The 25,505-nt window shown below is 38.9% G+C and overlaps 3 protein-coding genes across 7 annotated transcripts; 1 reads left to right on the top strand and 2 right to left on the bottom strand.

Moving 5' to 3' along the window:
- Positions 1-418: 418 nt before the first annotated feature.
- On the bottom strand, positions 419-11,213 carry nexmifa (neurite extension and migration factor a). Of its 4 annotated transcripts, XR_010896893.1 has the most exons (5): positions 10,755-11,213; positions 7,410-7,531; positions 3,574-7,177; positions 2,393-3,183; positions 419-1,924 (listed from the first exon to the last, which is right to left on the bottom strand). XR_010896893.1 is itself a non-coding variant. In XM_067406589.1 (4 exons), exons 2-4 carry the CDS (start codon positions 7,480-7,482, stop codon positions 3,051-3,053), a joined length of 3,786 nt encoding a protein of 1,261 aa, XP_067262690.1. In that variant the 5' UTR covers positions 7,483-7,531; positions 10,755-11,213; the 3' UTR covers positions 419-3,050. The 4 variants fall into 4 exon arrangements, 3 of the variants coding, with proteins under 3 accessions (XP_067262690.1, XP_067262688.1, XP_067262691.1); XM_067406589.1 differs by having other exon boundaries at positions 419-3,183; positions 3,574-7,153; XM_067406587.1 differs by having other exon boundaries at positions 419-3,183.
- An 807-nt stretch (positions 11,214-12,020) lies between these two features.
- uprt (uracil phosphoribosyltransferase (FUR1) homolog (S. cerevisiae)) lies at positions 12,021-15,612 on the top strand. 2 transcript variants are annotated; one of them, XM_067406767.1, is made up of 7 exons: positions 12,021-12,416; positions 12,662-12,704; positions 13,012-13,081; positions 13,189-13,251; positions 13,377-13,538; positions 13,730-13,828; positions 15,209-15,612. In XM_067406767.1, the coding sequence occupies exons 1-7, from the start codon at positions 12,169-12,171 to the stop codon at positions 15,313-15,315; spliced, it is 792 nt and encodes a 263-aa protein (XP_067262868.1). In that variant the 5' UTR covers positions 12,021-12,168; the 3' UTR covers positions 15,316-15,612. The 2 variants fall into 2 exon arrangements, with proteins under 2 accessions (XP_067262868.1, XP_067262869.1); XM_067406768.1 differs by having other exon boundaries at positions 12,362-12,416; positions 12,662-12,733.
- A 273-nt stretch (positions 15,613-15,885) lies between these two features.
- zdhhc15a (zinc finger DHHC-type palmitoyltransferase 15a) lies at positions 15,886-25,499 on the bottom strand. The gene is made up of 12 exons (XM_067408326.1): positions 25,373-25,499; positions 24,524-24,550; positions 24,314-24,408; positions 22,990-23,110; positions 20,767-20,836; positions 20,299-20,331; positions 18,830-18,950; positions 17,908-18,040; positions 17,699-17,825; positions 16,708-16,808; positions 16,136-16,194; positions 15,886-16,029 (listed from the first exon to the last, which is right to left on the bottom strand). The coding sequence occupies exons 1-11, from the start codon at positions 25,488-25,490 to the stop codon at positions 16,151-16,153; spliced, it is 990 nt and encodes a 329-aa protein (XP_067264427.1). The 5' UTR covers positions 25,491-25,499; the 3' UTR covers positions 15,886-16,029; positions 16,136-16,150.
- Positions 25,500-25,505: the final 6 nt, after the last annotated feature.

The following is a 25,505-nucleotide window of genomic DNA, read 5'->3' on the forward strand; positions in this document are numbered from 1 at the left end:
AAATAAAACCTTTAAAGACAATTGGACGTGTTTGTCTCTTATGCGGGTTGATGATTTTTTTGCCACAACAGCTTGTTTCTTTCTGCAATTAATAATAATAATAAACTCCTGCAGAAAAAGTTAGGTGTATTGTGTAATTGCATTGCTTGTTACAAATGTAGTATATACTTATTCAAAAATGTAGTCAAATAAAGGGTAAAAGTTGCTAATATCTTTGATACTCAGTAAAAATACTCAAATAATCTACTTTACACCTCTGGAAATATTTCAGATTTGGTACCAGATGAGCACAAACTAACTATACGGAGCATCAATGTTGGAAAACAGAATGGCTAAATCAAATTTTGTTAAATCAGATTTGTTCGTATTTTCAAAAACAGAAAGACAGTACTGAAACAAGTGATCAAAAGCTCTTTTAATTAATATTTATTCCATAAACATGATTACAAAACTCAGCAAGTTACCAATATTACATTTGTCACCATACAGGCTTGATCACAAATATTTCAACTTTTGTGACAGATACAACAAAAACAAAATACTAGAATAATTTACATGAAAATCTATAAAACAGCAATGAGATCACAAATTAGTGTTATTGTTCCACTGTCTGTTTTCATTGTTTCTTTTTTTAATCTTTAAATTAATATATATTTTTACTAGAGCACAACACTCTTACAACAAGATTGGTCCAATTACAAAAACTCTCAACAAAGAGTCACAGCTTGCTCTCCTTCTCTCTCCTTTACAATAGTTTTTTATTTATTTTTTTATAGTATTTTCAATTTTTGGTTTTAAAACAAACAAACAAAAAACAAATAAGAGAGAGAGAAAGAAAAAGAAAGAAAGAAAGAAAGAAATAAAACATGGCAATTAGCAACCTTTTCACTTGCTGAAAAGGGAAAAGAACAAAGCCACAGTAAGAACGACCTCACATCACTTTCTAAGAAAAATATACACTTAGAAAATATGTTACAAATTGGCACAATGAAAAATATACAGGTCATCATTTTTTTCCTACATCAAGTTCATTGAGAAGCCACCTGGTGAAGACGGACCAGGCAGTAGAAACAGTTTCTTTTTTTTTCCCTTGATGATGAAAAAAGGCAAAAGTAGTTACAAGTAATGTTGTGTCAAATAAATCATGAACAAAATACTTCCAACTTGACAATATAATACATTCATAAATAGGGCACAATTAAGTTTTTGATATGCCTGTTTTAATTTTACATGATGCTTTTATAGGGGAATAACACTGTTTAAGAACTTTTAAAAATATGAACAGTTAGTGCAGGGGATGTGTGCTATAAAGTTTTCACTGGTGTAAAACTCTGTTCTCAAAATATGAACAAGAGCACCCTGCACTGGCATCACAGATGTCCTGCAGGTTTAGCAACAGTAGTGCTATGTAAAAACAATACAGCAGGGGGCACCACTGAGAACAGCTTAAGTTTGTATGGCGAGATGGACAGCTGAGGGAATGAGAGATGTGAATGCAGTTGGGTTCCCTGAGCCAGCGGACCTGAACCAACTGTTACATCTCCATTCACTCAGCATGGGGGTGGGGGGGAGGGGGGAATAAAAATTGGACTACAAACTTAAACAAACAAACTTTCACGGTCTAATATTTCCTGGCCTTTTGCATGGTGAGGCTGATTTGGCTGGGAAAGCTCTGATTAGTTAACCCTAAAATCAAGACGTTTTCAGAGGAGCTCACTTCTGAATCACACCACCAGCTGTGGAATGTCACTCATCATCTGCACCTGTGTTCTTCAACATTTTCTCCAATAGTTTAACCTCAATTCATTCACAGCAATGTGAACAGCATTTGCACAAATACCCATTGAACTCTGAAACAGGAGGAACAGTTCACAGACTAATCCAATGTAGTGAACAACTTAAACGTGTTTCACACTCTGTCAACCTAAGGGCAAAAGAAAAAAAATAGAGAGAGAATATTTCTTTTCAAATAGATATATTCACAAAAGAGGGGATCCAGGGAGTTGTACAATCCTGCAGCAATGTAGTAAACAGTACATGGGGGTAACCAAGTTGGCTTCTTTCCCTCTTTTTATAACACAACAAATAACATTCCAACAGCAATAGAAAAACAATGGTTTTGAGATCAGGTAAGAAAAAACAGGCGAGTCAGAGAAAGTAATACAGGGGATCAGCATTCACAGCACATATTCATATCATGTTTTAAATGCATGCACATCACTAGCAACAAATTAGAAAAACCTTCAAAAAATATTTGGTCCTGTTCTTAACTGGTTTTAAGGGTGTAAAATTCATTAGAGGTACAGAGAAAGCTAAATTAGAAACTTGGGGACGTAAACAAGTTAGAATGCATTATATGTCTTGTTATAAGAAGGAATGATCATTTTCTTACCTTGTTATACACAAACAGTGATCTTTTACCATCCAGAAATACATCTGAATAAAAGGCAACCAATGTTTTTCTCTGCCATTAGAGCACTTCGGCTTCCTACCACCAATTCTTGTCATGCATCTCTCACTTCATGCCTCTAATCTGGAACTAGCCAATAGTGTAAAACAGAAAATAAACCAACATTTTTCTTTTGATTGTTGAGATGACTCCTTGCTGTTTTTTTACAGATGTGATGCAACAGGAGTGAATCTCAGATTAACAACTCCCCCCTCCCCCCCCAAATCCCAAGCACACACACACTCCTCAATCACTGCCACATTATAAAACAGCAAATATTTATGTAGATAAAAATGTCTGTACATTTAATTGTTCATAGTTTGGCACATTAATTTAAACATGTTTGATATAATCTTGTTTTGTAAATAGTGCATATGTTTGTGTACAACAGCATTTTGATACTGGCAGGAGGAGATTCACTGGAGAACAGATGAATGAACCCCCTTTTCACAACTTATAAACAAACAATAATAATGAAAAAATCTCTTTTTAAATTTCAAAACCTCAGAAAACGAGAACATCTTGGTGAAGATGCTTTCTTTTAGCTCGTCAAAGCCCAATGTTCTGAGGGGTTGGCACAGAAACGAGGGGGAAACAATTCTTAGCACAGAATACTACACATGACCTTTGACCCCTGAACAGAAGGCAACCATTTGCTGAGAGACAGAGCAGGGCGCTGGGCTCGGTTTAAACCATGGTGCTGTGACACCGATTTAACACATACAGTGTTATAGCTGCAACGGAAAACAAAAAGACAAAAAATTGATATTTAGATAAACACCACACTAAAAGAGAATCCAAAGACTTTCAAGGCATTTTTCTTCTTGAAAAACAAACAAAAAACAAATAAAAACAACAGAAAATTTGTCAGATAAAAATGCAACAAAGCAGCAATGGTGAGTAGGGTGCAGCCATGACAGTGAGACTTCAGTCAGTCTAGTAGGTAGTTTAGCAGGGCTGACATGCAGGATGTGCCTGCCTTCCAGTGGGCTAGGCAAAGGATTGTGGGTAAAGTCGGTGCCATGCAGCTCTGAAATGTGGAAAGGATTTTAGGAGGATTTGGCAGGGTGCGTGGGAAGGGAACGGAGAAAGAGAAGGGGCACATTGCAGAGAGAAAATATTACCTCCGTTTTTCTACCAAAGTGGTCAATGCTACTCCTTTTATGTCCCTTTTGCCCGCTAAGAGTTCCTCACGGGCAAACTTAGCGCTGCTTTTGTGACGGTACATTTTTTTGTGGGCTGGGCGGTGTGGAAGTGGGAGGCAGTCTAATCCAAGGGTAGGAAAGAAGCCTGGTGGGAGAAGTTTAGGCAGTGCTTTACCACCACGCCCAGCCCCTTTCTTCCCTCGACCTCCGCCTGAGGCACCGCCCCGCTTTTTAAGGTCAGCGGCACTACCCAGAATCTTCAGTGTCTGGCTCTGGAGGGCATGCTGACCTGGTGACAGGCAAGGACCCCAAAGAGGTTCCACAGAGGCCCTCATAAAACGCTGTACCTCAGCCATGCCGGACACTATATTGGACAGGATGTTTGATGGTTCCTGGAATTCTCGTTGGTCATCATTTGACAGTCCTCCGGTAATAGGCCACTCCCCCTGAGCTCCAATCAAGCCAAGCGATGGGGTGGGGGATGAAGCGCAACTTCCTGACCCTCCGCCACATTTGGCTGCTTTTCCCTCTAGCAAGGCTTTAATCTTCCGCACAGAACGAGAACCCTGACGTGGGAGCTTTACTTTCTCTCCTTTTACTGTTTTTGGAGTTTTGGTCTTTTTGGTGCCTTGTCCATTTTTCCCACCCTTTTTCGTTGAACTTTTGTGATCCCTTAGCTCCACATCTTCCTCCTCTGTGTTGAAAGAGTGTATCTGAAGGAGGTGTGAGTTTCCATCTTCATTTAGTTGTGGGACAACTCCACAGTTCCATTGTACATTTGCTTCTGCTGCCTCTGAGAACTCTCCAACTTTGCCACAATTCCCCAGCAGCTGTGGGGAAGAGTTAGGTGTGTCTGGTGGAGACATCTCAGATAGCGATGAATGACGGAACTTGTCAGGGGTAAAGTTGGAGATATCCAGAAGGTCAGTGGACTCTCGAAGTGGAGCAACCTCCTCTAGACTTTGCTGTAGGATGAGCCGTGGACTGCAATGCGGCAAGAAGCCATCGTTGATCTCACCGATCTCTTCTTCCCTCTCTCTTTCTCCCTCTCTTAGGCTGAGCGAGCTGTAGTTGCTAGAGGTTGCAGAAAGTGACCCCAGGGAGTTAAAGCTAACCAGTCGCCCTACACCATTGTCACTCCGAGACCCACCTGGACTCAAGCCATACTCAGCATCAGGTTGGGACTCTTCATATGACACTCTGCACCCTGATAGAGACACTTGCCCATACCCTGCGACATTTGTGCCATCCCCTGCTAACACAGGCAATGGTGTGGGAAAGCCCGATGGCATCATAGGCGACTGGGTTGGGATGTCCGGGGAGAAGGGCAGCTGTTCAGCAGATGGTTGGGATGGCCATGAAATGGGCTGGTTTGGTTCAGTAAGGTTTGGCTCAGCATAATGTGTGTGGTGGGGCCCATGGTTCATAGGTGGAGGAGAGTGGGGCAGCTCTGATTCAGAGGGAGGAGAGAGAACACAGCTCTGCACTGGCTGAAGCGTGGGATTCTGTAGCCCTGGATGGAAATAGGTGATGTTAGCTGTGCTCGATGACTCAGAGGCTTCGAGAAGAGTCTGCAGGTATCCCCCTGGGAGGAGTTCTGCATTTCCTTCAGTCCCTGGAGCTGTTGGGGTCAAAGTGCATTTTTCAGGGTCATTACTGGAGGTTTCATTTGTGACATTGCCTTCCAAAGAGTTACTAAGGTTTTCTGGTAAACATGGGTTGCACTGCTCAATCTCAGAGGCTTCAGGCACTTCCTGTGTCTCAGCCTCTTTTAACTTTTTCAACCGAAGTCTTGCTTCACTTTTGAACTTCTTTATCTTCCCTGTTTTACCCGCCTTTCTTCTTTCTTCTCTCTCCTGTGTTCTGCTTTTAGCCCTGGCAGTGTGTGTAATGGAGGTAATGTCCTCTTTTGGTTCCTCTGTGCTTTTCAGTGATTCAGTCTCCTCTGGCTGATTGTTGGTGGGGACCACTATAGTTTGGCTGGGGAGGGAATTCTGTACTGCATGGATCTGTTGGATTCTGAGTCTGGCCAACCTGTGCTTGCGTTTGGGCGTGGTGCTTGGCGGTCTTTTGCAGCCATTGAGACGTTTGGTTGTTTCTGCAGCTGTCAATCTATTCTGTTCCTGCTGTTCCTTTTCTCTTTCCTGCCAGTATGCTTTTAATGGTGCAAGTCTCTCATAGCGTAGCAGAGCATTTGGACTCAAACAGACCACAGCAGGTGATGGGTCGACTCGTCCCAGCCGCACTCTCATGTGCCTCTGGCCTTTAAACCGATTAATGATTATGTATTTTATAATGACAGGTGGGTCCTTCCTGTTGGACCGCCGCCTCTTCTTCGGGCACCAGTCATCATCACGCTCTTTCTTGAGCCCAGCAGGCTGTTTATCTCGTTTTTCTGCGTTTTTCTCACTTTCTATAGAGTCCACATCATACAAGTAGTCTTCTCGGTAGGCCACCTTCCTCTTGGCTCGGAGGCGGTAGCTTAGCTGGCTGGAGGAGCTAGAGTTTTCTCTGGACAAGCGGCCATGACGGAGGGAGAGTGCATGGTCTGGGGAGCCTGTGCAAGAGCTGTCATCACTGAATTCACCAGAATCTTCTGGAGAATTACTGAGGTCAAAAAGAAAGTTACTGTCTGGGCTAATATTGGGTGTCACATGGTCATCACCCTTAATCTCAATGGATTGGTCTGGCTTCTCTTTTGGCCCCTCCTTTCTACTGCAAGGTAAACTGGGAAAGAAACCTAGCTGAGATTCATCCTGTAGGGCAGACTCACTCCTCTCCTGCACTCCATCCTGATAGGACTCATAGCGTATCTTGAGTGAGCAGACATCAGTGCTGAGTGCTGTCTCCTCCTCTTGAAACATGTAATTCTCCACATCTTCTTCACAGAACAGATTGACTGCAAGTTCACTGCGTGAGCATAAGTCCAACAGCTCCATACGGCTTTCACTGATGAGAGTCTCTAGACAGCTCCAGTCCTGTGCCTCCTCTCCAAGACCTTCGTATATGCTCCTGGATGCAGGATCCTCATCTGATTCGCTTTCCTGCATAGACCTCCCTTCCTCAGCCCCCTCATTGGTTACAGCTGGATGGGCGGGGCCGCTGAGCAGCTGGTCAGATAGAACCTGGTCACCATAGCGACCTGCGCTGGGGGCGGGGCCAAGGCATTGCAAATTGATGCTGGCAAAGCTGAGTACGGACTCACAGGATTCCGGTTCTGTCTGATTTTTGGGGATCAGACAGCTAAGGCAATCTCCGCCCCTGGAGTCCATGTTAGAGAGGGGTGACCTGTCACAGGTCTGCGGCACAGACCAGGGCGTCACAGGTTTGGAACAGGGCACAGAAGAGAGAGATGAGAGGGAGGAAAGAGAGGAGAATGAAGAGAGAGAGGATAGAGAGGTGGTGTTGGAGACAGACCCATCATGCAGGTCAGCTGGGCTAAGAGGACCTTCAGAGGTCTGACTCTGGCCACAGAGGGAGGGCAGGGACAGCACTGCAGGAGGGATGTCATCACAGCGTCTTATATCATGAGACACATCTGCCAGTGGGTCATGTGGTTCTAAAAAACAAAAACAAAAAGATGCTGAGACAAAGATCTTTAAAGTGAAATGCTAGTTTTTCCTGACAAACATCTGTAAAAATGTGTACAGATATAAAGATGAATTTTACATATTACACTGAAATCAATGTGATTTTTAACTTAAATTAGGTGCAGACAGTAATAGTTGAAATTGAATATATAAAATAGAATAAATAATTAATAAATACACAATTACAAAAAATGCTGAATTTTATATGCGTGTGGGAGCTCCTACCATTTTCACTAGAATCTCTTGGGCAGGGGCTGTGATCTGCCCCTGAGAATCGAGACTTCTGTAGAACATCCATCAATCTGAACTGAATCTCTCACTCACTAACATAATTACCACTGTCCAGCCTGTAGAAACACAAAGACACACACTCAGTAAAGGCTATAGTGGAAGCCATGCCATCTTTAAAATCTGTCAGAGCTTAAGTCTGGAAGAAAAAACAAAACAAAAATCAAATCACATTTTGCAGAACTCTAGATTTGACTGATAAACCAGTAGTGTTTTTTTGTATTTTGGTAAGGTGTTAACATCTATACATATTCATTTAGCAGATTCTATATTCAGAGCGACTTATAAATGAGGAATATCCCAAACAACTTGCCATAGGAGCCAATATTATTTGCAGTACACAGTGGCAAATTTAAAGTATAAAATTAGTACACAAGCTAGACCACAAGTGAAATGCAGAAAATAAGAGAAAATTATATTTTAAAAAAGTGTCAGAAAATAGCGTCAGTTCTTAATCAATAGAAAAGAAAACCTAGGAAATTCTCATAAACCTCTTGTCTTCCATTGAAGTGATGGTGGGATTAATTTCATTTTTGGGTGAACTATTAACCAAAAAAAAGTTTAGGAAAACTGTAGCCATATTAACACAAGGTCCAGAAAAAAAACATCAGTGTTCTGATGTTCAAAACTTTGATTTAGTTTATATTCCCAAAATTAATTGAAGATTGATTTATTCACCTTTCTAACTATGAGTTATAAATCAGCATTCTCTCTCTAGTACTTCCTTGACTTGTGTCCCGTTTTCAGTTTTTGTCTCTCTCACTCTCCACTATTACAGTGAGTTGTATTGTTTTACATCATTCTGTCCTCTGATTGCCCTTCACTGTGAAGTACAACTCTTGAGGATGTGAAAGAAATGAAAGAGCTTTATAACAGCAGAGAAAGAGAAAAGAAAGAGTGCTCTCTCTTGCCTCAGGCAGTGTATGCATGTGTCAGAATAGTGTGCCATATATATAAGTAAAAAGACATGCAGCTTTTTATTTTAAAAAATAAATAAATAAACATGACAACACTTCATATGCTTGGGGAGAAATGTTGATCTCTAGTACACTGTTTGAAGTGTTCCCACGAGGTGAATTTACATAGGAATCCAGAACTGACCTATTGAAGATTTATGAATTGCACAAGAGTTTTGAAACTGTTGAGTGGGCATTATGTGTATTTCACTGCCCATGGTTTGCTGCTCCAATTGCATTATTTAATCTATATACACTTCAAATATAAATGTTGTTTAAACATAATATAAAAAAAAAGAAAATCTAATTTCATTATCACTTGGAATTCCATATGAAACTGCAGTGGATACGACTGTTGGTGCAGAATTTATTCAATCTCATGTTTATGATATTGGTAACACTTTACAATAAGGTACATTAGTTAACATTAGTTAACTGCATTAGTTAACATTAACTAATAAGGAACTGCACTTATACAGCATTTATTAATCTTTGTTAATGTTAATTCCAACATTTACTAATACATTAAAATCTTGTTAACATTAGTTAATGCACTGTGAACTAACATGAACAAACAACTGCATTTTCATTAACTAACATTAACAAAGATTAGAAAATATGTATTGCTCATCGTTAGTTCATGTTAGTTATCATGTTATCATTAAAACATGCTTCTGATCATAAAGACGTCAACATTTACTTAAATTGACTATACCTTGAAATCCACAATGTTTATGGCCTAACTATTTCAATAAGCTGTTACTGTAAATACATTGGTCTTATATAAATATATACACAACACAATATACACCTTAAATATATACATTCTCTGGATAATTTCAGAATATCGTCAGTGTTTAGACAACAGGTTTGTTGGCAGAATAAATCCAAGCAAGAGAAAATTCCTTAACACCCATTTCCAACATCACCCAGGGTTATACATATACTGTTTTCCGGATCTGGAAATGGCTATATAATGATCTAGGATTTGCTCCTTCCAAACCAGTGCCAGTATGAGAAAAAGCCCAGGGCTTTTCTGAGAACAGCATGGTTGGGCTCATTCTTGCCAGCTTTGCAGACAGAGACAGAGAACAGGGCAGTGGCTCTGTCTGCAAACTGCTTTTATTAAAAATGAAATTAATATTTATTCAGCTTCAACATCCACCCAGGAGACAGACAATGGAATTACAGAAGACAGAGAGAGGTGGAGAGTTAGTAAGAAAGAGATAGACACATAAAAAGAGAGAGAGAGAGAGACTGAATCCACGTTGGTGTGAGTTTGTTTGATCTTTTTCAGAGATCAATAAATCTTCTGCAATCTGTCCTTGGTCAATCTGTCAGACAAGCAACTAAAATATCAACCATCATCCATTTATGTCAATGAAAGCATTACTACACTGACTGACTTCTTAACTCAAGGTAGAAGGTTTAAACACTGTCTACAAGTCTGGCATCTATGTGGAAAACAAACAAACCTATGTCCATTTTGATTGATTGATTGATTGATTGATTGATTGATTGTGTTATTGATTTGGGTGGCTGTAGCTGTGCAAGAGACCTTCCGCTCTGTTATAGCCGTACGTGTGCGGTGCAGCTTGAAAGCATCAAAGAAACTTCCGTAACAGCTTCCCAGGACAGGTATTCGGTAACCGACGGGTCCTCCATACTTCTAAACATGATTATATTAAGAGCCTGAAAGATGAGCACGCTTTCAACATCTCGGATAACCAAGAGAATTTACATTATTCAGAGAGACGTAACAGGTTTGAGTCCACCCTTAATTATTGAAGGCCTGGTGCGCTATAATACGCGCTCTGCTATTCTGCATCTCCCATCGCCAAATGCCGCATCGGTCGCAGGCGCTGAGCGGCGAGGACCGACCGCAAGCAAAACGCGGGGAAAATGAAAATGCGTAAAACGGCACAAACAGAATATCGCCACATGACATCGTTTGTGTTATTGCTGTATGTGAACGAGTGCGTATGTAGCTGTGGCCTTGGCTTAGGGGGGATGGTGTGTAAGAGTGTGTGAAAGAGAGAGAGAGAGTGTGTGTGTGTGTGTGTGTGTGTGTGTGTGTGTGCGTGTGTTTGCCTCACGTATTCGTCATGAGCACCAATGCTTTCTGTCCCCTCAAACGATGGCCTGCGCCTCATAGCTTTCGCAGGACACTGAGCCATTCCTCCTCACTCACACACCTGTGCAATATGGACGCATCATGACAGCTGACACTCGCTCCACCATTTCTCCCCATTGCAGCGTTTGACGCGCGTCACACTGGCCCACTCACCGCATCACGCACATAAACACGCACAGCCCACATACTCACCTCCCGTTACACCCGGGCCGCACGTCCCGCCCGCTCTTAAGACTCCGTTTGATCGCTCGGCGTGTGGAATGTTGTCATATGTTGTTGTTTTTTTGTTTGTTTTGTTTTTTTGGTTACCCACTTCAATGCAGTGGTCTCACCATGTTTCCCCTCTCTCGCGAGCCCGGACTGCCTCCCCGGTAGCAGCAGGTGGACGCGCCTCTCGCGCCTCGGAGCCCCTACCACTCCATTTTATTCCCTCGCGCTCCAGGGTTTCCAGGAAACAAACAAAGGTCTGCTGCAGCCCCTACTCCTCGCCGCATGCTCCCTCTCTCCCGTTCCGCTCTTCCCTTAGAGTCGCTTTTGTTTTTGCCGTATGTGCGTGTGTGACGGAGACGGGGGTGTGCGAGCGTGTGTATGTGTTTTTCCCAGCTGTACCCCGTCCGTCCCTGACAACGACGGCGCGCTCGTGCGCTGCTGCTCCCCCTCTTTTGAGACCTGCCATAAAGAGCGCGCCCCCATATTTTGCACGGCGGCGCGCTGAGAAATCGGGAGCGCGCGCCACTGCTGAACAGGTGCAGAGGCGCAGGCATGCGCACTGACGCTTCACAAGCTCCAAGCATCAGCTAGGGGTCTCTGCAGATTTATTTTATTTCTCATAAACAAGCTGGTATTACATACGCAGTTACTTGAAATAAATAATTATCCGCGAGGAAATTTGAAAGACAAAATGTAGATTAAGTTAAAAATAAAAATAACCTTTATTTATAACACTGGTATTACACATGCAGCTACTTTAGATAAATGTCAGCGAGGGAATTTGAAAGTCAAAATGGATAGTATTGAAAATAATCTTCATTTACGAAAGTGGTAGGCTAACAAATAAAAATAGCAAATAAATAAATAGTGAATTAATTTAAATATGGGGGGGGGGCTTACTTTTCCATGTAAATTAGAAAACTTGCAACATCCTTTTTTTTTTTTTGTATGTTTGACATGCATATATATTTACTGTAACATGTCCCATATCTTTGCACTGATGTTGTGTTAAAACGATGTCTTGTAAGAGACCATCTTTTCATGATAGCATTTTTTTATCTTTTACCTTGTAATTGCCCTTGTTAAACCATGATGTATTAAAAGCACCACAATTCACCGCTCATCACCAGTCAGCGCCTCTGACGGCTTTGCTTGAATGAGGACCGCAGTGTCCCGCCCCTTACGTCAATGAGATTTAGATTGGCATGATTTCTATCCAATCATATGAACAAGGGATATGACGTCAGGTTGTTGTTCCCGGGAGCGTGCGTCTCCTCTGCTCAGTTGACATGGCGAGATAGTAGTTCGCTGAAAACATCATCCGTGGAACAGAACAGCCATTATTTAAGTGAACCAGGCGGTTTCGTGTAGTTTTTTTTTTTGTGGTTTTAGTTCTATGGAAGCGGATCTTATCGAAAAGATGCCGTGCCATAATCAGCAGCTGAATAACAGTGAAAGCCCCGAACACGCCGCGAAGCACGTCCGCTTCGCCCGCAGCAGCGCTGCCGCCGAGACCCGTCAAGATGACACGGAACCGTGTGAAAACCAAACCATGAACGACATCCATGGACAAATAGGACCTCAGTTGAAACTCTTGCCATTAAATGACCAAATACGAGAACTTCAGACTATCATTCGGGACAAGTGAGTGTCCAGTCCGCCTTTTAACCGGATTTGGATTGAGAGTACACATTACGTGTCCCCATAGGCCAGATCTGTATCATATGTACCTATATATCATTACATGTGTACATAAACCTGTAACTTATCAGAGTGTCTAATCTAAAATGTTCATGGAATAAACTGGGATGTAGCCTCACGTCATTTTGTTGGACATCAGTCAACATGTATTATATATTGCAACAGTCTCTTTCTTCTTTCTCACCCAGAACTACCAGTAGAGGTGATTTTGTGTTCTGTGCTGATAGATTGGTAAGCATCACCAAAAACAGTAAACAATGGTGGGTTTGTTTTAATGTCAATATATCCTACTAACTGATAATAATCAGTCATTCTTATAAAGAGCTTGTAATTAAAGGCAGCTCACAAAATAATTTTGCCATCAACAAAGTGAATTTATCGTTGATTTACGCTTCGCATTCCTTGATTGCTTTATTTGACTTATCAATCAACTTGATTTTATTTTTTTTGTGTGTTGTAAAATTACTAGGTCTACTGTTCGGTATTTGGTTTGTTACCCTTCAATTTGATTCTAATTGGTTGTTTGTTCTGCTCTCAGATACGATTAGTGGTGGAAGAGGGTCTCAATCAGCTTCCATATAGTGAATGCACTGTAACCACACCAACAGGTGAGCCTGTTCCCATGGTGATTACCCCCTGTGCATATTGACACAATCTTTCCATGATCAGCTGTTGAATTAATTCAAATTCAGAGTTTCATTTTATACTTATGCAGGGCATAAATATGAGGGTGTGAAGTTTGAAAAGGGAAACTGTGGAGTTAGTATCATGAGGAGTGGTGAGTCTCTTTCTTTCACACAAATTCATAAACACACACACACAGACACAGCCATGATGAAATAAAAAAGCCCTATTTAGTGTGCATGCCTTTTATACTTCAAAACGCATGTGTTATGTGAGCAGGTGAGGCCATGGAGCAAGGCCTGAGAGACTGCTGCAGGTCAATCCGTATTGGGAAGATTCTGATCCAGAGTGATGAGGAGACACAAAAGGCCAAAGTTTACTATGCAAAGTTTCCTCCTGACATCAGCAGAAGGAAGGTTCTGCTCATGTACCCTATTCTCAGTGAGTAATTCACATCAGGCATTAAGCTGGCCCACATAGAATTTGTGCAATGTTTGCATTTTCTGCACCCATTTGGTGCAAAATCTGGATTTAAACATGGCCATATTTGTGGAAAAAGACACTTGGGCCAAACTGTAACTACTTCAAATGTGGCATTTAAAGAGAATTCAATGTTGTGTATATGTGTTCAGGTACAGGCAACACCGTGATAGAAGCGGTGCGGGTGCTGAATGAACACGGCCTGCAGGCCAAACATATCATACTACTCAGTCTATTCTCCACTCCACACGGTAAGACACAAACACAGAGTGAACAGTGAAGACTTGTGTTCCCATTTACGAATCAATCACATGATAAATCTCTTATTATTTTATCTATCTTAGTACATGTTAAAGGGTTAGTTCAGCCAAAAATGACATTTGTCATTTATTACTCACCCTCATGTCGTTCCACACCCGTAAGACCTTCTGAACACAAATGAAGATATTTTTTGATGAATTCCGAGGGTTTCTGAACTACACGTAGGCAGCAGTGTCATTACATCTTTTGACTGTCTGTTGTCGTAGCTGATGTAGTGAATGCAGTGCATGCTTCTGTGTTTACGGCCGAACGCTGGCTCAGTATTGGCCGACACTGCACACGCGAGCAGCACAAGGCATGCGTGTGATGCTGATGCAGGAGCCACCAATAATGAGTCGGCGTTCTGACATAAACACAGAAGCTTGCACTGCATTCCCTACGTAAACTGCGTATGACGGTTATTTTTGTTTGCACAAAAGTATTCTCGTCGCTTCACAACATTAAGGTGAAACCACTGTAGTCACGTTAACTATTGTAACGACGTCTTTACTGCCTTTCTGGACCTCAAAAGGTGCAATGATGTTGCTGCTTATGTGTGGTTCAGAAACCCTCAGATTTCATCAAAAATATCTTAATTTGTGTTCCAAAGATGAACGAAGGTCTTACGCATTTGGGAGGTGATGGTGAGTACCTAATGACAGAAATATTTTTTTTTTGCTGAACTAACCCTTTAATAGCCGCCTTGGTAAACAACTAAGGAACATTTATGAAACGATTAGAACCTGGCTGTATATTTGGAATAAACTCAGTCATTTATAATAACGTCTTGACATTTACATGATTTACTGTACCATTCAAAAGTTTTGGATCAGTAGAATGACTGAAAGATGTCTCCTATGCTCACCAAGGCTGCATTTATTTGATCAAAAATACAGTAAAACAGCAATATTGTGAAATATTGTTACAAATTAAAATAACTGTTTTCTATTTTAATGTATTTTTACTATGTAATTTATTCCTGTGATGGTAAAATCCAGTTTTCAGCAGCCATTACTTTAATTTTTAGTGTCACATGATCCTTTGGAAATCATTCTAATATGCCGATTTGTTGCTCAAGAAACATTATTATCATCATCAATGTTGAAAATGTTTTAATACATTTGCAGAAACATTTGTTTTCAGGACTTTGATGAATTAAAAGTCTTGTGTAAAAATCTTGTGTAAGATTATAAATGTCTTTACTGTCACTTTTGATTTATTTAGCAAGGGTGCATTAAACTAAAAGAGTATACATTTTTTCCTTCATATATAAAGTCCATTATTTCAGTAGTGCACACTGCACCTCCATAATGCTGTGTGAATGTGTGCAGGTGCACGGTCCATTGTTGAGGAGTTTCCTGACATCACTATACTAACAACTGAAGTTCACGCTGTCGCTCCGACACATTTTGGCCAGAGGTATTTCGGCACAGACTGACAGACCACCAATTGCGCACAAGTTCACTTGGATTTGGCATGCATGTTTTATTTTTTTAATTATTATTTTCTCCATATGGTAAAGCCTGACCAGCCCACAGCAAGTGTCTGTGTGAGTGTGAGATTGGTTGATCAGGGCTGGCCTCTGTATTTTTATTGGTTGTGATGTATTTATCCATGTTTAATGTGAGCAAATGGATCAAGTGATCTTTTAAAACCATGTGCTCATCCATGATACCACCGGGATTAAAACAAACCATGTTATAGAGCGTTCCTGAACATTCTAGAATAATGCAAAGAAAAGAAAATTACAAATAAAATATTTTGTATTAAATGAATTGTCTTTATTTCTTCATTAAATCTGTTATTCAATAATCCTATAAGACACTATTAAATAGTGTCATCATGAAGCTAGAATCCATTGCCACAACAGAAAAACACAACTACATTTCAGCACAAAATATTGAATTTAAAAGATTATCACAGGGACACCTGATAAAGCTCTCTCACACCCTGATCAGTAAAAGAGAGGTTTCGGAGACCTGATCGCTCCCTTAGGAAGTGTTCCAGGTGAAAACTGAGTATGCGGGCAGGTGTTCACCATCAACCCTCGTCTCCCAGAGGGCCGCCCGCCACTCCTGTAAGCTTAACCTGTGATTGAGATCTTTGTAAAATCGCCTCACTGTGACAATGTCACATAACACATTTCGTTAACCTAGAAAGACAAAAACACGTTTCTATTATTTGGATTTTATTTAGTGTCATTTGAACACTTTTGCTTTGGAGATGTCCTTGAAAAGCAGAACAAGCATTTCTCATACCTTATTTCGTTACTGCTAGTCATCCACTGCTATGGTAACAAAGACCCCCTCAGGTGAGACTGATGGCAGAAAAGAATGATACAGACAAATGGCTCAAATCAGAATTTTTGATCAGGCTGTGCAGCCCTGGTTTAGCCTCAAGGGGGCAATATAAACTTGGGGTCTGAACTTCCAAAATTACAAAATTAAAAAAAGAAGATTAGCTTTGTATTACAATAGAAGATTGCCAACATTTCTCTCCTAAAATTCCAGTTACTTCTGCGAATTTTAAAAATGGCTATTCGGAGTGCTATTTAGAGTTAGTGGGGGAATTTTAGAGGATGTGTGTTCGTAATCCTACTCTTTGTGATAGCACACTTAAGTTAATGACAAAAGCAGAGAACAGATCACCTTTAGAGACAGCGTGAGAACTGGGATAAATTCAGTCTCCCTCTAAATAAAAGATTTACCAAACCATTCTGACTACAGTGCTGAGACATAATTGGATGACTCTTTAAACCGGCAAACTGGGCTCGGATTGTTTAACCAATTTGTTCAATTTTGAAACATGATTCAGAGAATTTATTTCTTACCCACAGTTCCTTCCATGACACAATGCCCATTTCCATTCATCACTGAAGGACTGCGAGTCGACATCTGCCATCTCAAGGGGAATGAATGTCCATCCCCTTGACTATGATAGACATAAAAGAAACAGTTGGTAAACATAAGCTATGGAATCTGTGTTGTGGCATTAAATCAAAAGAAATCACACATCTTAAATGTTTGTGACTGGTGACTTAGATTAAATGTTCGCTGACTAAACGGCGAAATGCCAGTATTGAAATTCATCAATTCTGGCATTTCAATCTGAAAACTGGAAAAGGCTATTATCCGGAAATGTTTTTCACTCTAAAGGCTGTGCTTACAGTGATTTTACCATGAGTAAGCAGTAAGCAAAACATGAAGCAGAATACCTAAAACTGCCTATGGTACTATCACTGAAGACCAGCCTTGAGTGGCTTATTGCTTTTATAAAACGGTGATAATAATGTAATAAAAGACAGTAAGCATTAATATACTTTTTTTTTCTTTTCATGTTTCTGAAATAAAGTCTCTTATGCTCACAAAGGCTGTATATCTTAATAAAATAAAAAAATAAAAAGTAATGTTGTGAAATGTTACTATTTAAAATAGCTGTTTTGTATATAGTACATTTACTATATACACTTTTTTTATTCCTTTTTTCATTCTAATAAGCTAATTTTGGTGCTGAAGAAAGTCTCTTATTAACAAAACAATTGTTCTGCATATTATTTTGTAGAAACTGTCATGCAGTTTTTTCATGATTCTTTGATGAATATAAAGTTAAAAAAACAATTTATTTAAAATGGAAACCTTTTGTTGCATTACAAATGTCCTTGCTGAATGTTAAAAGTAAGGAAAAAAACTTCCTGAACAATATTTGAACAGTAGTTTTTATTATTAATTAGAATAAACAATTATTCTGCAAAAATACTGTTTATATTATAATCTGTAGGCTGTTACGGTTGCCATCAATGCTGATTACAGCATAATACTGACCTGCTAAATACTGGAAATGGCCAGAGTCTCTTTTTCTTTCCAAACACCTGTAAGAAGTTTGCGCAGACACCCACATCAAATGCGTCACTTCCGGGTCCATCCGCAAAAAAGGGGACTGACAGCCACTCTGAGAGAAAGAGAGCAAGAAATGTTATGGTGCCTAGAAAACCTCATACAAATAATGTGCATATGTGGAATGCAGGTTTTACCAAGAGTTGTTTTGTTGCTGGCGAGCAGCCAGATGTGGAAGAGGAGCAAAAAACAGAGGGTAACAGCAAACATGGCCGACACCAGTGTCAGGAACAAGACATGCAGTTTAACACAACTATCAAACAGTTTTCCCTAAGAGAGAGAGAGAGAGGGCATAGTGTACTTCAGGAATACTGTATTAAGATACTAATGTGAAACACAAAGAAATAAGAATTATTGATGCAAGAATTTAATTATATAATAATTCATAAAATTGCTGTTGACACTCTACAATAAGGCCCCATTAATATTATTAAATGCAGATGCTAACATGAACTATCAATGAGCTATATATATATATATATATATATATATATATATATATATATATATATATATATATATATATATATATATTTATTTTTTTTTACAGCAATTATTATTCTTTGTTAATACAAATTTTCATGGTTCACAGCAACTAACAAATGTTAACAGATACACTTTTGATTTAAAAAATGTATTAGTAAATGTTGAAATTAACTAAGATTAGCAAATGCTGTAGAACTATTGTTCATAGTTCGATTGTTTAGTAGTGTAAACTAATGGTAACAAATCAAACCTTATTGTAAAGCGTTACCAAATTATTACATAAATAAGAAATCATTATACTGCAAAAGATAAAATGTTTTATATCAAATTCACTCACTATCACTTAAATTGCATTTGTATGTGGCAGGTACTTTTATCCAAAGTGACTTTGCATTTAAGCAATACATTCTGTTTATATGTGTGTAAAAAAAATTATTTTTCAAATATTTGAAGCCAAGTGACTGGGTGATCTGTGGATGTGCCATCAGAGGCTGAGACTAGTCTCTACCACTCAAAGTACATGTCAATCTTGCTAAAAAAAATATGCAATGCAAAGGCACAAAGGTCACCCACCAGCCACAGTTGGATGAAGGTCGGTGTAACCGTTGCAATGATGAGGAGGCAGTACAGGAGTGAGTAGAAGAGGAAGAGCATGAAGAACTTATAGTTGGAGAATCCAATACAGTTATTCAGCCTGAACATGCTCACAACAACACACAACATACACACAGAAGAAGAGAATAGGTGTCACTTTTTAAAATGGCTATATTACTCATTTAAACAAGATGTAACATTTTGAGTTTTTGTTTTTTTTCTTCCCTGAATGCAAGTTAAATAAATATCTACAGTAAGTAGCTATTTGTCTTCAATATCCAAAAGCCTGCACAGACTAAGCAACAACAGCTGAAAATAAAAAATGTTTACAGGAAGAGTAAGCTACTAACTTTTGATTAAAGGTGCCCTAGATTCAAAAATTAAATTTACCTTGGCATAGTTGAATAACAAGAGTTCAGTACATGGAAAAGACATACAGTGAGTCTCAAACTCCATTGTTTCCTCCTTCTTATGTAAATCTCATTTGTTTAAAAGACCTCCGAAGAACAGGCGAATCTCAACATAACACCGTTACTGTTACATAACAGTCGGGATCATTAATATGTATGACCCCAATATTTGCATATGCCAGCTCATGTTCAAGGCATTAGACAAGGGCAGGACATCTGGATGTGCACAGCTGAATCATCAGACTAGGTAAGCAAGCAAGGACAATAGCGAAAAATGGCAGATGGAGCAATAATAACTGACATGATCCATGATATTTTTTTAGTGATATTTGTAAATTGTCTTTCTAAATGTTTTGTTAACATGTTGCTAATATACTGTTAAATGTGGTTAAAGTTACCATCGTTTCTTACTGTATTCACGGAGACAAGAGCCGTCGATATTTTCATTTTTAAACACTTGCAGTCTGTATAATTCATAAACACAACTTCATTCTTTATAAATCTCTCCAACAGTGTGTAATGTTAGTTTTAGCAACAGAGCACAATCAAACTCATTCAGAATCAAATGTAAACATCCAAATAAATACCATACTTACGCGATCAGACGTTGCATGACGAACACTTTGTAAAGATCCATTTTGAGTGTTATATTAGCTGTGTGAACTTTGTTTATGCTGGTTAAGGCAGTCTCGAGCTCGGGGGCGGGGAACATGAGAATGTAAAGGGGTCGCAGCCTGAATCGGCGCATATTTAATGATTATGATTATTTAATGAGAATTAAAAAAATGAATTAAAAAAAAAAATCTCTGGGGCATTTTGACCTGAAACTTTACAGACACATTCAGGGGACCCCTTAGACTTATGTTACATCTTTTGAAAACACGTTCTAGGGCACCTTTAACCATTATAAAGCCATAGATTACAAAGATTCTTTCTTTGGAATAAAATACACCAATAAGTCATAAGTCAATAAGTCATAATTAACAGAAATATGCATTTAGAAAGTAAATGGGATCAATTTTAATTTAGTTTACAAACCAGGGGCAATGATGATCCATCTTCAGTACACACCTACAAAAACAAAAAGAGAGACAGACCGCAGGAGTAAGTGCACAGGCCACAGGAACTATTCTCATTAAATAATAATAAAAACCCTAGTGTAATCAGACACACGCACACATTCAAAATCTCCACAAACACACATAGTTATTCTTTTTCTCCACTGCACTCACTCTCTCCGTCACACACTCAGACTTGGACTTTAATCAAAGACGGGGAACCTGATATTGACACGTAGCGAAACTCATTTGAGAAGATTCACTGTGTCCACTCAAATAAATGTGACCAAGCGCTTCAACAACATCCTGTAATTATCACACACACACACACACACACAGATCACATTTCAACGTCTCTCCCTTTCATTAAGGGAAGAGTGTGTAGATGAGTGGGAGATGCACTGATACGCACACAGAAATGGAGAGAGAGAGAGAGAACGATTCTTACATTTGGCAGACGGAACAGTGATGGCAGCGATCTGGTTTTATCAATTGGCAGTGATGACAGAACCTGATAGCTGAGATGAACACACACACAAACAACCAAATAAATAAATAAATAACATTATCTCCAACATTTAGGTAAATGCAATTTCTCTTTGATAAGAGACCGTTACGTATGTTTTTATTCATGTTGTTCATCAATTTTTGATTAGTTAACAAAAAATCTTGGAGGATTTGTATCAAAAGCATATGGACTCAATTATGTTTCAACATTAATCCAAGTGATTTAAAGTCCTTACAAATTATGTCTTGGTTTATGAAATGGCTCACAAATGGATCACTCACAAAATAATAAGATGATCAGTACAAATATGGTTCCCGGCATCTTCGGTGCTCAGACCCCAGACTAACAAAAAAAAGTCCAGTTGCTCTTGAATAAGGAAGTTTACTGGTCATTCAGGTTTACATTGCTCACAAAATAGTTAGGTATTATGTACTGAAATTAATCATTTACTCAAATGAACCTAACTCAAATACTGTGTGTGTGTATATATATATATATATATATATATATATATATATATATATACAGCTATGGAAAAAATTAAGAGACCAATTAACAAATTGTTGACAAGACTAAGTTTTATCTGCTTAACTTATAACATAAAAGTAATGTTAATAATATAACTTGGAGAACAAAATTTTCAGTTTTACTCAAATTAGGGTGATGCAAAAATGAGTACACCCCACTGAAAATCTTGAGCAAAGCTAAATTTTAGACTACAAATGTCTAATTTAACAAGAATTCAACCACAGGTGAGTCTAATTATTCATTACACAGGTGTCCAGCAGACAGTTGACTATAAAAGGGTGTTAAAAACCCCTTCCATTTCATGCTGTCAGCAACGGCACCGCATGGAAGAGAAATGTCACAAGACCTGAGAAATAAAATAATTTCTTTACACCAGAAAGGTGAAGGCTACAAGAAGGTCAGCAAAGCTTTACTTATCAGTCAGAATATTGTAGCAAAAGTGGTACAAAAATGTAAAAAGATGGAACTGCAACCATCTCACAGAGACATCCAGGTCGTCCACGGAAGATAACACCTCGACAGGAGCGTCTTCTGATGAGAAGGGTTGAAGAAAATCGGCATGCAAGTTCACTGCAGTTATCTAAAGAAGTAGAAACTTCTTTACACTGCAGAGGAATGGCATGCATGGGTTTCACGAAAGAAGCCTCTCCTGAAGCCCAGGCATAAAAAAGCCCACCTAGAGTTTGCAGGGCCCATGCTGACAAAGATGAAGACTACTGGGACTCTATTACTCTGGAGTGATCAGACCAAGATAAATGTTTTTGGAACTGATGGCTTCAAAACTGTATGGCGTCGCAAAGGTGAGGAAAACAAAGAAAAATGCATGGTGCCTACAGTGGGGCTGCATGAGTGCTGCTGGTGTCGGGGAGCTGCATTTCATTGATGGCCACTGTTGGATTTCTGAAGAAGAACAGGGTGAAAGTGATTCAGTAGCCCAATCGAACACGTATGGGGAATTCTGAAGAGACAAGTTGAGCATCACTCCCCATCCAGCATCCAGTCTCTAAAAGAGGTCATTCTTGAAGAATGGAAAAAGATAGATGTTGCAAAATGTCGCCAAGCTTGTTCATTCCATGCCTAGAAGATTGGTGCTGTCATTAAAAATCATGCAGGCCATACAAAGTACTAGTTTTTGTTGTGGGGTGTACTCATTTTTGCATCACCCTAATTTAAGTAAAACTGAAATATTCAATAAAACGATTTGTGTCAGGACCTCAGCTACAATGATAAGGTTATAAGTTTTTGATTCACTAAAAACAACTGACACATAAGAGTCATTGTGAATTAGACTGCAAACTCAAGACACAGATCTAGAATATAATTTCTTTTGCCACAGTGCTGAAGATTCCCCTCGGTTACAAAGCAGTGCAGGAAACACGGATGCAGCGAACCTTCTAACATGGTGCAGATGCTTTTCACTGAAAGCCATTCAAAATGCACTAATTGCAGATTCAGTGTCTCTGGAGTAATCTAGAGTTCAGTGTCTTCCCTCAATTACATGGTGCTGATGGAGCAGGTTAATGTTTACAGGTTCAGTGTGAATCGAGTTACATTTGGAGTGGGTCCAGTTTAGTTTTGAGATTTTATTTATACTTTACATTGTCAAGTTTATCTGTTATAGACAGGTTTCCTGACCTCCGGTTGCTGTACGTGTATGAACTGGAAGCTTCTGGGAGATTTCCAAAAGAATCTGACTCTTCTCCATACCACCATGTTCCTGCTCATAGAGCAGCGAGTCTGAAGAGGAGAGCTGAAACTGAGCACAGACACCCACGCGCACACACAGACACACACATACAATTAGTAAATTAGATGGCGGTGCTCTGAGAGGGAGAGGGGTTCCTTTTACGCTCATTTGTCACGTATGACATGCCTGACTTGCAAGTGGATGGACTGACCCCCGTAAGAGCCCAAGTCTACTTATCTCTTCTAACTGTGGGGTGAAGCCAGCAGAAATGGTGAAGAGTTTAAATTCCCCTTGCAAAAAAATACTGCAGGTGTACTATGGTACAATGACGCAAGGCTGTAACCATGTCTTGAACATTGGGGGGGACCAAACCATTTTTTGAAGGGGCTTGGGTCCCTAAATAATTAAAGGATGTTTAGGGATTTAAGGGAATAAAAAAAAAAAAACTGCAGAAGTAGTAGAATTTATTGTGTATTTGAACTTTTTGCAAGTAATACTTTTATTTAAATGTTTATTTATACACATTCCCTCTTAATCTTATGTCTAATGTGCCAAAACAGCTCTGTTAATGTTTCTTATCGTCACATTTAATTATAAATTGCATTAATCACGTGAAATCCTGTATTTTCAATTCAAAACAGCAAAATTTGGCATAAAAGTCACTGAATATTAATGTTGGCCATTTAACATTTCTATAGTAAAACAATAGCCAAACATCAAATATTTAGCTACTTACATCTTACCTCGCACTCTATCAAATGGCCGCCTTTGATTTGATTGGCCATCTCAATCATTTTGACATTGATGAGTGCAGTTAGACCGCTAAGGTAGACCAGCCTAAAAATGTAACTTTTAAACTTTTTGTTATCCTAATAACAAGCAGAGTTGTGTGTAATGGAGTGCAGCAGTGCAACATCAAAAATATCAAATATTGGTGGGGACAACTTGGCCATATCTGATTATTGGGGGACTTGTCCCCCTCAATGTCTATGGTTACAGTCCTGCAGAAATGGTATAAGACATACTATTGAACTTTATTTATATACTCCAGTATTTACATGGTACTCCAAGTTAGGTGCGTTTTCTATGAGATATATATATATATATATATATATATATATATATATATATATATATATATATATATATATATATATATAAACATGCAGTTATGATTGTACCATGTCCAAAAGCTATAAATGAACTTGTTTTGTGTTTTGGTAAAGAACCATCAATTTAATCAATTTAACCATCACTATAATGTTACTGTACCTCCTCAGAAGGAGAGGATGGTGGAGTAGACACTGCTTTCCAAAATGACCATGAGAACATCCCAAAACACACGTGGAACAGGCAAAGGAACACCACTGAGAGAATAAGTATATATACAATTATCAATCAAAATAACAGGAAGCAATTGCCAATTTTAGAACTGCATATTTTCACACAATAAACATTTATAACAAGACAAAGATTTCATACCTCTCTGTGTTGCACAGGTAAGCAGGACTGGCACACAAATATGAACAAGAGTCATTCATAACATCTGAATGTCATATCCACATTAATGAACAGTTTTTTTTTATTATTATTATTAAATATTTAGATTTATATCTAGTGTTCATAATAAGAGGGAGACCAGGGAGTATAACAGCCTCAATTTAACTAATATAACATGAGCTATAGGGCTGAAATCACTACAATACATGACCACCAAATGCACTTCTACTGGACCCACAAAGACTGCACAAAATAAGACAATGCACAGGCTTCATTTGTCAGTTGACTGACTAATAATACACACACAGTCTATTATGTTTGAGTTGTTAGTTACGTATTTCTGTATTTGTTAGTTACGTATTTCTGTACTCGTTTCCAATTTTATTAGCCGTTTTGAATTTAAATGTTTTCTTTTTTTTTTTTTTTTTTTTTTTTTTTTAAATTTTGCACTAAAATAAATGGGGTGGTGATGGTCCTTGGCATAATACTTAACTTTGAACAAATACATTTGATCAAATTCATATACAAAATTAAAATGACGTCCATGATTTAAGCTCATAAACCCACCTCAGCAATGGAGTAGTTTGTAACTGACATTAAATTACACAGACAAGCAAGTAATACTTGTTGATTTCATAACTACTTTAATCTGTAGCAGCCAAATATAGATACATCATATAAAAGTTGAGAAACATACCAAAAAACTAGTTACATACAATGAAACAAAATGTTACATCAGGTTCCGTCTCTCTCACACATTTTAATATCACGTATGGCAAAATCTGCGTCATTAAACTCTAAATTTAATAATTTTGCAAAAACATTACTCACTCCAACAGAAGTGCACGACATAGGCGTAGTATGACCACATCACAACCACGATAATGATCGTAACAGGGATCCAGTACAGAAGCCGCGCGCAGCGGCGGAGACACGCTGGCAGAAGCATCACGGTGACCGTCGA

The sequence above is a fragment of the Chanodichthys erythropterus genome, chromosome 13 (genome assembly GCF_024489055.1).
Source record: "Chanodichthys erythropterus isolate Z2021 chromosome 13, ASM2448905v1, whole genome shotgun sequence".
NCBI lineage: Eukaryota > Metazoa > Chordata > Actinopteri > Cypriniformes > Xenocyprididae > Chanodichthys > Chanodichthys erythropterus.